Here is a 14,873-nt window from a genome sequence, read left to right as displayed (position 1 = left end):
TAATGTGTTGAATTTCACTGTTGAGGGTAATGTCTGTTTTTTGTTGAGAACGCGATTTTCTCAACAATTTCTCAACTTGAATATTACCCTAATCCTTTGAAAAAATGTTTGAAAAATTGTTGAAATTTAGCATTTTTCAAACGTTTGTGTTTATTGGGTTTTAGTTTTATGCGCTTTTCAGACTATCAGTTATTCCGGACGACAGTGCTCGTGTCGAACATATCCCATATATTGTGCACATTATAAGTTAAGTCCGAAGGCATAATCGATACTGCTGCATGTTTATGGGATCGATAACACATTTACCGATTATTTAGTCATCGCCGACAAGTCGTATCGATCCGACACACTGTAAGATTCTTTACAAACACCGACATTCCGTCCGGAATAACTGATAGTCTGTAAAGCGCATTACAGTCAAACTGCAAAACGTCAACAATATTAAAGACGATTTCATTCATTTTGATTTTTTAAGAAATATTAAAGCCATCTTGACTTTAGTAAAACGAAATTTTCTTTCATGTTAGGATACTTAACTAAAAGGACTTCATTGAAAAGTTTATAGACTTCTGGACAAGGAAAAAACTTTATTTCAGAGAAATACATCCTATGCTAATCAAAATTCGCCTTCGTATTTTAAGCACATGAAATCTTTGGCTTCACGACAATGCACATATAGTATTGAATATGTGATAGAAATTTTAAATACTACCCTGCCAGCATTTCACAGTTCCATTTCATCCTCATCGCTACCACAGACTCGTAAGTGACACTGCAACAATCGCCAACTGTGATAGTATTTTGCCATCACTATTCGCATGAAAGTATTTTGCCATCACTATTGTTACAAGAGCAATTTTATATTTTGTGAAACACCAAGCACAACTAGCTTCTTATAATTTCCCTGCCAGCATTTCAAAGTTCCATTTCATCCTCATCGCTACCACAGACTCGTAAATGTCACCACAACCATCGCGAACTGTGATGGGGGAAGCATATCAAAAAGTACAAAATGTACATGAAAGTATTTTGCCATCACTACTGTTAGAAGAGCCATTTTATTTTTTGTGAAACGCCAAGCGCAACCAGCTTGTTATATTTTATTTAAATAAAAACGAAAATAAAGTTCTGAAAACATAGATATTACGCTTAAAATTGTGAAAGGTATATGGTGAACAATTTTCGACTTTCCAAATAGAATAAAGTGATCGTTTTTCAAATATTTTTCCAGGCACGCTGTCTCCATCGAAAATAAACAAACTGGCTGATAGACGCTGCAATATGTAACTTGCTACTTAAAACTCAACATCATTGTTTTATTAATGCAAAAGATTATGTTAAATGTGATGAGATAAACCGAAAAATGTTATATTTATAAGAAATTATAAATGTTTAATCAAATCAATAAACATCTACACAATCGTGTTTTACTTGACCACAATGATTCTTCTACAATTATCTTAAAATGCACTTTTTCTGATAGTTTGCAGGGGTTCTTATTGGCGTCCTTCGAAATCGATCTAAATAGGTACCTAATAATTGCACTGATGAGAAACTTTTTCGTAGTAACTTGGCGTGGTACAACTTCTCAATAGTGACGGCGCTTTTCCGACGAGTTTTTGATGTCGTATATGATTGTTTTCGACGTAGTGGGGATTCTCAGAAGCGCCCCCAAATTCAAAAAATGTTGGCAGGGTTATTTAAACAAAAATGATAATGAAATGCTGAAAACATAGTTATTTCGCTTAAAATTGTGAAAGGTATATTGGTGAACAATTTTTGTCTTTCCAAATGGAATAATGTGATAGTTTTTCAAATATTTTTCCAGACACACTGCCTCCATTGGAAATAAAAGCACTGGCTGATAGACGCTACAACATGTAACTTGCAACTTGTAACTCAACATCAATCTTTTATTAATGCATAAAAATATGTTAAATGCGATGTGATAGTCGTATAAATGTTATATTTATGAGCATTTATAAATGTTTAATAAAATTAATAAACATCTAAACAATCGTGTTTTACTTGACCACAATGATTCTTTTACAACTATCTTAAAATGCACTTTGTCTGATTGTTTGAAGGGGCTCTTATTGGCATCCTTCTAAATGTATCCAGAAGGCACCTAATAATTGCACTCATGCGATACTTTTTTGTATTAACTTGGCGTGGTACAACTTCTCAATAGTGACGGTGCTTTTCCGAGGAGTTTTGGATATCGTATACGACTGTTTTCGACGTAGTGGGGATTCTCAGAAGCGCCCCCAAATTCAAAAAATGTTGGCAGGGTAGAAACAATTTATAAATTTGACCAAATTTATGAAAATGGATCAAAATGGGCCAAATTTCGCTTGGTCCGACCATCGGACCAAATTTAAAAATTAGAAATCTTTTGGACCAATTTTGGTCCGATCGGACAAAAACGACAACGCTGAACTTGGCGTGGTACAACTTGTCAATAGTGACGGCGCTTTTCCGAAGAGTTTTGGATGTCGTATACGATTTTTTTCGACGTGGTGGGGATTCTCATGCGCTTTACAGACTATCAGTTATTCCGGACGACAGTGCTCGTATCGAACATATCCCATATATTGTGCACATTATAAGTTAAGTCCGAAGGCACAATCGATACTGCTGTATGTTTATGGGATCGATAACACATTTACCGATTATATAGTCATCGCCGACAAGTCGTGTCGATCCGACACACTGTAAGATTCTTTACAAACACCGACATTCCGTTCGGAATAACTGATTGTCTGTAAAGCGCATATTGTATATAACTATTCTCCAATATTATTCATGGCGTTAACTATCCGTATCATGTTTACATCCCATTATTTCAAACTGTCAACATCCAATGCAACTCTGTATAATCTATTACTATCAACATGTGACATTTCGAATGGAACGAGCTATCGCGCTTCTTTTTTGCTTCCTTTCCTTCTCTGTTTTTACTCAAGATGGGTGAGTGCGATTTTTCAACAAAGTGAAAATTATTCAAGAAAATCTTGAAACATCAGTAAATGAACGGGGATATACTGAATAAATTGTAGTGTTAAATTAAAGCGATCAATGTGATGAAGATGAATTCAACTAACTTGAGAGCTCAAATCAATAATATACTATGATAAACCCCTCTAAATCAATCGGGTATGAAATAAATTAACTAGTGTCAAAATGCTGTCTAGATTTTCTTGAATCATTAGCTTGGATGTTGAAAGATAATTTTGTATTTTACTGTGTGTCTATAGTGGTTAATAATTGTTTCTAATTTATTTTAACATGGACAGGTATTAGCCGCGATAGTGCTCATAAGCGCCGGGCCACTGGTGGTAAACGCAAGTCTCTACGCAAGAAGCGTAAGTTCGAGTTGGGACGTCCAGCTGCCAACACCAAGGTATGTATTTGGTCAATATTTTAAAATGTGTGGAACAAGCAGGTCTCAAACATCAATGATGATAACGCGTGTCAACTGTAATCAAGACATTTCTTCGGAATTGTCAAGATCCTTGATGAATAGCGTTATTATGTTCGGACTACTGAAATGATGACTTGATGATCAATATGCTTGTCCTAATATCATTTTATATATCTTGAAGTTGGTTGTTAATTTTCGCTGTCTTTTTAAGTTGGGTGGATGCCGCGTTCACACTGTGAGAACCCGTGGTGGTAACTCAAAATTCCGTGCACTCCGTCTTGAAAACGGTAACTTTGCCTGGGCTTCCGAAGGTATTGCCCGCAAGACTCGCATTGCTGATGTTGTCTACAATGCTTCCAACAATGAATTGGTCCGTACACAAACTTTGGTCAAGAACACAATTGTTGTCATTGATGCCACTCCCTTCCGTCAGTGGTATGAATCCCACTATGTTTTGCCTTTGGGTCGTAAACGTAACCCTAAGCAACAACAAAAAGAGGATGACAACGATGTCCTCACCAAGAAGCGCAGCGAAAAGACCATGAAGAAATATCTGGAACGTCAGAAATACGCCAAAGTTGAACAAGCTTTGGAGGATCAATTCGTCTCTGGTCGTATCTTAGGTATGTATTGAAATCTCAATTTTCGTTATAGAGTCTAGCCAATATGATGTTAACATCTTAAAGCGATCCCATCAACTTTTATTGTTACAATCCTGTTTTAGGTTTTGTAATAAGCCGATGGGGTGTGATATTTGCTTGTCATAGTTACTCTGATTGGTTACTTCAAAACATTCATTAGATCCTAAATTAAATTGGCTACGATAATAAAATCTATTTTATTTTTTGTTTCTTTATTTCAGCCTGCATCTCATCTCGCCCCGGCCAATGTGGTCGTGCCGATGGTTACATCTTGGAAGGCAAAGAATTGGAATTCTATCTTAAGAAAATCAATTCCAAGAAATAAATTATTTCTTATTTGTTTTACTATTAAAACAAATTTTTTACTAAAATCAACTATTGTATTTGAAACCTCGAGGAGAGCACCACACGCAGAACAGAGACGTACATGTAGGAATCATGATATGACAAGAATAAAACTACACAAGGGTTACGTTTTTAAGTAACAAAAAGAAAAGAATTTTATTATTTTATTAATATTGTAGTGGAGCAAGCAATGTATAAGGGCTCATTAAAATGTCAAAACGTATTTGTGCTTATTAGTTATATTCCTTTACTCGTAGAGAACTAGTAGTAGGTAAAGGTACACTGTTGTTTCTGACTATGTTCTGAGCTGCTCTTGGTGTTATTTTTGGGTTAGTGAGGCTACCTTATACTATTTCTTTCGAAAGAAAATTTTGGTTCTTCCATGTCGAAAGGAAAGTCACTATATTTTGCTGTCAAGTAGGAATCGTACGTATACAATATGTATAAAGGACACTACTGGAAATAGATAAACCCCACGACCGGTTCATGAGTAGTCTCTGGTGTGTATGGATCATTCCCAGTTCGGGTTAAATCGTGTGGAAGGGACCAGTCACTTTAACATGAGTTTGTCATTGACGGGGTAAAATTACACTTTAGGACACGACTTGGACTCATTCCAAAGGACGCGTTCTAATTAATCAGTCAAACAAACGCTTAGCAACCTGTTTCATTTTCATTATAAAAATTGCAAAAAAAACTGGAGTACTGCACTGGTACCAGTCCTGTTATAGGTCCTTTAGTGGCAATTTAAACCCATAAATTCCCATAGGGTGAATTCTGAGGCCAAACATTTGAAAATGCTCATTTTCCAAAAAGAGAAATATGCAAATTTATTCGAATTTGAGTGTTTTTTCGCATGGGTCTTCGTACGATTTCGAGGAACAGGGTTTAAATCGCTTTGCTTAAAATTTCCCTATTGTAATAAGTAATTTGCATTCTGGTTTCGATGCTTGAAAAGTTTTCATTTTAGGTAAGGCATGTATTTTTGGGACTTCGTGGAGGCGTGGGGCTAATATCAATCGCCTTTAATTATTGTGTTAAAATATAAAGAAAATACAACATTTAGAATCTTGCAAAATGAATTTATTGCCGTATATTGAATTTGATAGGATTATCAATCATAAAATATTAACATCACGAAAAAGATTTGCTTTCATGAAGTATTTTTGAGTAGCGCAGTGAGATTGCGGTAGTCGTGTTTACATACATATGTGGACATGTAAGAAAGCTAAATTAGGGCTGAACCGACAGAAATCATTCGCAAATTTGTGACCCGCGAATGTTTCAGCGTAAAGCTGTTAAATCGCTGATCCAGCAATGCTGTTGATATTTCTAAGAATGTCCTTAGTTTATTTGACCTGTTCTTATTTATTTTATTTCTATTTCGGCTTGATGTCCTTTTAATAAAAATTCGTTTTTAAGATTTTTGATTAATTGTTATCACTTGCACGAAAATGGATTAAAAACACATATAAAACTAAAAAACTTCCGACTTGTATATATGTTTAGGGGTTGATTATCTTTACCTTTTATTACGCAGTCTACTGCATTTTTCCCGGCAAAAATATTTTTAGTTCATAGTTTCTGTCTGCAAATCAACGTTTATTGCTTTTTATACACACTTTTAATTCATAATTTGTTTTATAAAATTGAACTAAAACATAAATTGTTTGCCATCAATTCAAAGACCGATTCTCATTATCATTTTTTTGCGGTTTCTTTCCTTTAAAATTTAATTTTCAAGATTATAAACGTTTTAATTGTTGCTTTGGATCATTCACCCAAAGTTCGAGTTTATTATGGTGGGTGTTACAGCAGGGCTGTGGAGTCGGAATCTGAAGATTTTGCTGGAGTCGTAGAAATTTTACTCGACTCCGGCGAAACAAAGTTTGAAAAACAATTCATATCTTTGTAATTAAGGAAATATTTCGACAATTCAGATTCCATTAGGGGTTTTAATCGAAAAACGAAGTATTGGGTTTCAGGTCATTCCAAGTATATTTATATGGGTGAAATTTCACGGTCATATAAAAAGTAAGGTTTTACTAGAATATGGGCTGAATTGTATTGTCCATTTTTAACACATTAAAATATCGATTTTTGACACTATATATACTCTTGATAACGGTATAATTTTAAGGCAATACAGCAGTAGAACCTAACGTTCTGAATTTTTGGCAAGCATGTAGAGTTCGAAGATGGGTCATACCGGAAAATGTTGTAATATAGCACCTACATATAAACCCAACTTCCGATTTGCTTTAAGAAATGTTTTCCAGTCTAAAATTTTCATAAGATTTGTCAGAAATTTTGAATTTAAGAGTTATTTGAGATCCATAAATAAAGATCCATAAATTTGAGATCCATAAATAATCCCTACATAATTACTTGAGAAATCTCCATAATTCCTTGGAACCTATAATAACCTCTGCCAACGTGCCATCTGAGCCGGTCTTTTGGGAGAAAGTTTGTTTCATCAAAGCCACTCGAAATTCTTTACATTAATTTAATAGCCTCTAATGTCCATAACTGATAGACCATTTATAAGTCGATGTTTCACCATTTTACTTTTATAGAAACAATATTCGTAACTGTCCAGCTATTCTTGTCATCTGTTGTATGGTAGTGGTTATTTAAAATTCCGCCCGTCCTAATTTTTGGCAGTTTATGTTTGTTTTATATATCCGACACATTACATTTTTTAGCATCTAAACTTTCTATCTGATTAGCCCGGCATTTCGTTTTTTGTGTATTTTTTTTTAAATAGATTTATTTTTTGTAAAATGCCTATATAGACTAGCGAAATTTTCGGTAGCAAAAATTTATTTAAGTCTACAACAATAAAAACAGGGCTGTGTACACAAATTTTAAACCAGCTAATCGCTTTTAAAAATTGTTAATATATGTTCCAAATATTCCTCAAATAAATTGTTTATTATTTACAGACCTTTTAAAACTTTTACGCACACAATGTAATAAATTAAATGTTTGCTGCCAAAATATGCTTTTGACAACCCTGTTATTTTCATTAGAGGTGCGTTCCAGCTTACGAAATTGAACGGTACCGAAAATTTCGTTAGCATAAATAGCAATGCATTTCTTATGGGAATGAAATTTTTCGCTAGAGGTGCATACCGGTCTTTAAAGGCGAGTATTAAGTTCGAGTTTAGCAGCTAAAGTGAAAACTAAATCAGTAAAAAAAGGTATAAAAATATACATATTTGTTGCAAATTTTATTATAACTTGATGGGGAATAGCCCCAAGGAAATTTTCATAAAGTTTGTATTCCTTAAAATGGATTATTAAAGAAAAGTAATCGTGGAAAAATGACAATTTTAGCGGCTAAACTCGAACTTAATACCCACCTTAACTTCTGGGAGCCTAATTATTTTTTGAAATTTTGTGTTTTATAAATACATATTCTGGAGATGGTTATTATCTACCCATATTTGGATGTGGTCTCTATATAGTGTTGTGTCGTATTTAAAATGTAGAGCTCTTACATCCCTAAAATGCTGAGGTTCGTCGTTGAGTCGTATCAAAATTTAAAATTAGAGTTCTTTTGGACACCACCTTTCTTTTAGGTACACCACATGGAGTCGACTCCGAAGTCGAGGCTTATAAGAAATGCTGTAGTCGAGCAAAATTAACTCGACTCCACAGCCCTGGTATTAAGTTCGAGTTTAGCCGCTAAAATCGTATTTTTTTTACTAAAGTGAAAACTAAATCAGTAAAAAGGCATAAAATTATACATATTTGTTGCAGATTTCATTATAACTTGATGGGGAATAGTCCAAAGCTAATTTTCACAAAGTTTGTATTCCTTAAAATGGATTATTAAAGAAAAGTAATCGTGAAAACAATGACGATTTTAGCGGCTAAACTCTTCTTTTCAAGCTGAAAACCAGCTTGTTTTCACGGTTACTTTTTTAAATTAATTATTTTAGACTATCGTCTTCATATATATTTTTTAATTTAGTGTTTTGGTGAAAAAACCGAACATAGTACTCACCTTTAGCGGCTAAACTCGAACTTAATACTCACCTCAAAGAGGTTTATACCTCATTCACATTACACTTCCGAAATCCACTTTAACTAGGTTTCAACTGTCATTTGCCTTATAAAAAAAGGGATTTCAAATCCATTTAGAAGATTTCGAGCCTAATGTGTATGAGATATAAGAGAATTCATAAATAATTTTACGCAGGTGTTTCAGAAATGCCAGGTCAATATTAAAAAAGAAAACAAAAAAAAAGCTTAATACAATTAGAAAATATTTTTTGCAAGTTGGGTACATGTATTTTTTTTTTATGTTACTACCTATCAATAGATGGCACTGGAATATGATAAACAGAAAGATTTGAATTCAAAATGATTTCAAACGTATGTTTTGATGCTTGGTTAAATTAAAACGTTTTCTATTTATAGTTATCTATCTGAAGATTTTGGTTTGGGGTTTTTAAAGTTTTGAAAACAAAACTATAAATATTAAATATTATTATCAAATCTCATAAAGGTTGGTATTTAGTTCGAGCTTCGCCGCTAAAGGTGGGTACTATGTTCGGTTTTCGAGTTGAAAATCACTTTATTTTCGCGATTACTTTTCCTGAAATAATCAAAATTATAAATTAAAACCAAAATATTCCTGTAAAGTCTTGCCGAAACCTAGGGGAACAAGAAAATGCGCATCAATTGAATTAATTTATCTGCTTCATATTGAACTGTTTTAATAAAGTAACCGCGAAAATTTCAACTCGAAAAGCGAACATAGTACTTACCTTAAAGGTGGGTATTAAGTTCGAGTTTTTTCACTAAAGTGAAAACTAAATCAGTAAGGAAAGGCATAAAATTATACATATTTGTTGCACATTTTATTATAACTTGATGGGGAATAGCCCAGAGCAAGTTTTCACAAAGTTTGTATTCCTTAAAAAGTATTATTAAAGAAAAGTAATCGTGAAAAAATGGCAATTTTAGCGGCTAAACTCGAACTTAATACTCACCTTAAAATCGCAATTTTTCACGATTACTTTTCTTTGAGAATCCATTTTAAAGAATATGAACTTCATGAAGAGTTGCTTTGGGCTATTCCCCATCATGTTATAATAAAATTTGCATCAAAGTAAATTTTCACAAAGATTGTATTCCTTAAAATGGATTATTAAAGAAAAGTAATCGTGAAAAAATGACGATTTTAGCGGCTAAACTCGAACTTAATACCCACCTTAAAGTGAAAACTAAATCAGTAAACAAAGCCATAAAATTATACATATTTGTTGAAGATTTCATTATAACTTGATGGGGAATATCCCAAAGCAAATTTTCACAAAGTTTGTATTCCTTAAAATGGATTATTGAAGAAAAGTAATCGTGAAAAAATGACGATTTTAGCGGCTAAACTCGAATTTAATACCCACCTTTAGCCGCTAAAATCGCTAGAGTGAGAACTAAATAAGTAAAAAAGGCATAAAATTATATATTTTTGTTTGTTGTTTTGTTTTTGTTTGTATTTTGTTTCACAAAGTTTGTACAGTCGACTCCGCTTTAGCGCAATGCGCTTTACTGAAAAACCTCGGATAACTGAAATCGATCGCATTCCCCAGTTGTTTTTTCTGTCCATTTCATTTAAATTACTCCGCTTTAGTGAAACTCCGCTTAACTGAAAAAATCGGATTACTGAAAAGTTTTTTGTGTTCAAATGAGTTTCGTCACATTAGTATGACTTCGCTTTACTGAAAATGCCACATTCTCGCTATTGAGAGAGAGTACATTTTCTTCTCCGTATTGAGAACGCTTTATTTCAAGTGAAGATGGCACTTTCAAAACAGTTTAAATCACTCTAAATCACAAATAAATGAATTCCAATTTTCCTACACAAACCTGTGACGGAATCAAACACCTTGTTTTTATTATTTTATGTATTATGTTATATTTTTATGTAGCATTGGTCATAAGTTCGGTTAACTGAAATTGAGTGGATTTTTTTCCAGTTATACGGAGTCCGCTTTACTGAAACTTTTTCAGTTATCCGAAGTTCGCATTACTGGAAGTTTTTTTCAGTTATCCGTAGTCCGCTTTAGCAAAAACTTCGGATAACTGAAATTAAATGGCTGCATTTTTAACGTCTCAGTAAAGCGGAGTCGACTGTATTCCTTAAAATGGCCCTGCTAGCATTTCAAAGTTCCATTTCGTCCTCATCGCTACCACAGACTCGTAAGTGACACTGCAACAATTACTGATTTAGTTTTCACTTTATCGATTTTAGCGGCTAAATTCGAACTTAATACCCACCTTAAACTCGACCTTTGTACCCACCTTAACCCTTTCACTACCAAAATAAACCTAGTGTTAAAAACTTTAATTTTTCTTCTGGGTTTACTTGTACTAACATCATGTAGAACAAAAATTGTCATTTTGAGGACCTACCTCAATTACTTCAAGAGCTATATGAGTTTGTTCTGAAAACTTGTAACTAAATGATCTGACGAAAATAAGCGATGTTTGGGCTATAATATATTTCGAAGTGTGAGAAAAAAATACAAAAAAGAGCCCCAAAAAATATCATCTATAGTTTTTGTATGAATGTCAATTTACTAGAGACATACAGTAGAAAACTGTACTCAAAATTTCGTATTTTTTGTTTATTGTTAAAGAAGTTTATAAAAACGCATTTTAGTGCTCACCAATATGGAAAATATTTATAGCTTATTTATATTAAAGTCTTTACTTTAAAATAACAACAAGAAATAAATAGAACCTAAGTGGGGTTTGTTTGGTGTCGTTTTCGAATGTCCTTCTAGGTTGACATCAGTAGTGAAAGGGTTAAAGAACAAACATTAGCCACCGTGGTGCAATGGTTAGCATGCCCGCCTTGCACACACAAGGTCGTGGGTTCGATTCCTGCTTCGACCGAACACCAAAAAGTTTTTCAGCGGTGGATTATCCCCCTTCAGTAATGCTGGTGACATTTCTGAGGGTTTCAAAGCTTCTCTAAGTGGTTTCACTGCAATGTGGAACGCCGTTCGGACTCGGCTATAAAAGGAGGTCCCTTGTCATTCAGCTTAACGTGGAATCGGGCAGCACTCAGTGATAAGAGAGAAGTTCACCAATGTGGTATCACAATGGACTGAATAGTCTAAGTGCGCCTGATACATCGGGCTGCCACCTAACCTAACCTAACCTAACTTTACTTGTCAATAAAATCCTGTCGGAAAAAAGCCGACGTACAGTAAACGATGAAATAAATGAAATAAATTTGCATCTTTTAAAAACTTGACCAATACAAGGAACTAAAAACGTAAATATTACGTTGGTCATAAAAGTAAAATAATCATAATTTTAATTTAATGATCCTAAATTTAAAGCTACATAGGTCCCTAAATACACCTAGAAAAAAGTGTCTTCGAAACTAATGGAAAAAAAATTTATCAATTTAGTTTAGCCATTTTATTTCCATTAAGGTAAATTTTTGTGTGAAATAATAACATTTACTTGTTTCAGTAAAAAATCCTAAACTGAAAGCAGTTAGGAATAGTTCATTAACTAGAATAAGGCATGGAATTTTACTAATACTGTTTTCTTCGCTGGGTATAAGAATTTACTACACTCATAGAAAAAAGTCTGCTAAAAACAGCAGTCGATGTCTGCTGTTATATTTTTGTACTTCAGGGCCAAATGAACAACAATTTATAAAATTTTTAGATTATAAATTTTTCCCCAAAGCATATTTAAGAACCAAAAGTAGTTTTTGGTATATTTTTGCACTGTAATGTACTTACAAGCTCCTAAATACGATCAGCAAACATTTTGTTTGCTGTTATGCCTCAATTCGATAAATATTCAGATTTTTTGTCAAATACTATAGATATTCATAAAATATTGTTTTAATTATGTTAGGATAGCTCCTAAGTTGCCATTTTTATTTGTTTTAGCCAAAATAAACCATGTTTTAGTGCAATCGAGCTTTAAAAATAGCAGGAAATGTTTGCTATTTCAGCAAACAGTGACTGCTGTCCCTTTTTCAGCAGACTTTCTGCTGTTTTAGCAGACTTTTCTGCTGTCCCTACTAACAAATTTCTTTGGGTTTATGGAATGATTTTATTTAACTTTTTTCATTCATTTGGACAAATCTTACTTATTTGTGGTAAACCTTTTACTTCAAAATTAGAACTGCTTACCTTCGTTTTTAAATACAGTTTTATTTATTTATATAGGCATTTTTTCTTCAATAAAAGACATGTTTTATTAATATATTAAATATATTTATTAAGAATTAACAGCATCGACTGGCCTTGAAATATTAGTTTATTATTCCACTATTTCCAATTTCCATGTAATGTTACCAACTGTAAAACGTAATGCTTTTCTTCTTCTTGTTCCTTTCACTTTTAATAAGATGCTGCGTAGCGATTTTGTCCTCCTTTTACAATTTCAATACCTACATATATAAAAAATCATAAACCAATTTTTTCACAAAAGGTTATACTGAACGAATGAAGGGGTTGTTATTCTGTTGCTGTTTTCTTTCTTTATACACCATCACGAACATTGATAGATTTATTGATAGACTTATTGTTTGTTATATCAATAATTTAAAAGAAACGAACAATTTTCTCACTAATTTAAAATAGAAAATATTTTATTTGTTATTTATTATATTATTTTACTATACTATTTTTAACAATCTCTCCATATACCATAACAACGCGATTCCAACTAAAAAAACAACCGACGCGCAAACATATCGATTACATCGGTGACAGGTATCGATTACAGGTAGATAAAAGAAATATAGGAAAATTTCCTATATTCTAACAAGTGTGTTTCCTTAAGCTTTGAAAGGATTGAATACTTCTTAGTACGAATGAACTAGAATATTTTTCTATGCCAAGTATTATTCGTATGTTTGATAAGCTTTCTATAATAAAGGAAGTCAGTGTTATCGTTTTATAAGAAATGTTACTAAATTTGAGGAAACTTGGTTTTAGTTCGGTTTTTGTTTATTTTTGCGAATGCTTTGTTATCAGTGAATAAAATTTTCTTGTTCAGTAATAAATTCTTGTACCCAGCGAAGAAAACAGTATTAGTAAAATTCCATGCCTTATTCTAGTTAATGAACTATTCCTAACTGCTTTCATTTTAGGATTTTTTTTACTGAAACAAGTAAATTTTATTATTTCACCCAAAAATTTAACTAAATGGAAATAAAATGGCTAAACAAAATTGATAAACATTTTTTCCTTTAGTTTCGAAGGCACTTTTTTTCTGGGTGAGCATTTACGATTTATCAGGCGATACATATGTATTCTAGATATAGGACAATTTGAGTAATATTTACAATTTTTGCTACTCATCAGTGTCGATTTTAGAAGGATATTGGTTAGATCTCGCCAAGATATGTGGTCAAGTGTGTGTTGTGATATATTATTTGGTCAAGTTGGGCGACTTGGAGCCTTATTTAAAACTCAATCGTTCTGTGGAAAGTCCGGTATTACAGTGTGTAGGATATGACTAAGATATGGGGAAATCATCACAGAATTTTGCGTAAAGTGTGGGAATTTTGGTCAAGAATGAATATATGGAGTCTTTATCTAAATCAGAACCAAATTTGTGGAAACTATTCAGTCCAAGTAGATACTGGGTACTAAGATTTCGGTAGGAATTTACCGCAGTTGGAAGGAGATACTGATTTTGAATTTAGTTGCGTGACGGAGAATGATGTGTTTCGCTCCTTCTGTGTGGTGAAATCAAACTCGATAGGATACGACAATATTGATCCGAGGTTTATTAAAAATTCTACTTCCTGGAATATTACCATATGTGACGTATATTTTTAATTCCATTTTAACATCAAGTTCCTTTTCCAGAGTTTGGAGACATGCTAAGGTAATCCCAATTCCGAAGGGAAATTCTGAATTTCGGCCCATTTCTCTATTGCCTTATTTATCCAAGGTTTTTGAGAAAATTGTATAGAGACAAATGACAGAATATATGTCTCTTAGTGATCTTTTAGTTGTCAGCCAATCTGGATTTCGCTCGGGTCATAGTTGTGTGACTGCTTTGGCTGATGTCTGCGAGGATTTGAGTAAGGAACAAGACAGTGGGAAGGTATATATGCTCGTATTACTTGATCACTCAAAGGCATTTGACACAGTGGATCACGACCTTCTATGTCTCACATTGAGATACCTTTTTAATTTCTCTCGAAGCGCGATGCGTCTCTTAGCATTATATCTTGCTGGAAGGGTACATACGGTTTATACGGGAAATGGAATATCAGACCCTTTCCACATGTCATGAGGTGTTCCACAGGGTTCGACGCTAGGGCCACTTCTTTTCTCGGCATATATTAATGATTTACCAGGCATTTTACTCAATAGCAAGATTCATATGTATGCTGACGATATTCAGATATATCTTGCCCAGGGTCTTAATTCTTACGACATCCTCATTAGGAGGCTTAA

The 14,873-nt window shown here is 33.3% G+C and overlaps 1 protein-coding gene and 1 long non-coding RNA gene across 2 annotated transcripts; both read left to right on the top strand.

The window, feature by feature from the left end:
* The first annotated feature begins 748 nt into the window (after positions 1 to 748).
* On the top strand, positions 749 to 1,441 carry LOC142227567 (uncharacterized). The gene is made up of 2 exons (XR_012719906.1): positions 749 to 1,164; positions 1,232 to 1,441. It is a non-coding gene; the product is annotated as an uncharacterized LOC142227567 (long non-coding RNA).
* Positions 1,442 to 2,857: 1,416 nt separating this feature from the next.
* Positions 2,858 to 4,564, top strand: RpS8 (ribosomal protein S8). Its single transcript, XM_075294344.1, has 4 exons — positions 2,858 to 2,970; positions 3,297 to 3,403; positions 3,636 to 4,047; positions 4,287 to 4,564. The coding sequence occupies exons 1-4, from the start codon at positions 2,967 to 2,969 to the stop codon at positions 4,388 to 4,390; spliced, it is 627 nt and encodes a 208-aa protein (XP_075150459.1). The 5' UTR covers positions 2,858 to 2,966; the 3' UTR covers positions 4,391 to 4,564.
* The last annotated feature ends 10,309 nt before the right edge of the window (positions 4,565 to 14,873 follow it).

Source organism: Haematobia irritans, chromosome 2 (assembly GCF_050003625.1).
Source record: "Haematobia irritans isolate KBUSLIRL chromosome 2, ASM5000362v1, whole genome shotgun sequence".
Lineage (NCBI taxonomy): Eukaryota > Metazoa > Arthropoda > Insecta > Diptera > Muscidae > Haematobia > Haematobia irritans.
The sequence above is the reverse complement of the archived record's forward strand: the minus strand, read 5'-3'. Positions and strand labels throughout refer to the sequence as shown.

What these genes read in the sequence shown, in the direction of transcription:
- RpS8 (XM_075294344.1), top strand. An exon ending in GTCCAGCTGCCAACACCAAG is followed by an intron (nt 3,404 to 3,635) that starts GTATGTATTTGG and finishes TGTCTTTTTAAG; the next exon opens with TTGGGTGGATGCCGCGTTCA. An exon ending in CGTCTCTGGTCGTATCTTAG is followed by an intron (nt 4,048 to 4,286) that starts GTATGTATTGAA and finishes TCTTTATTTCAG; the next exon opens with CCTGCATCTCATCTCGCCCC.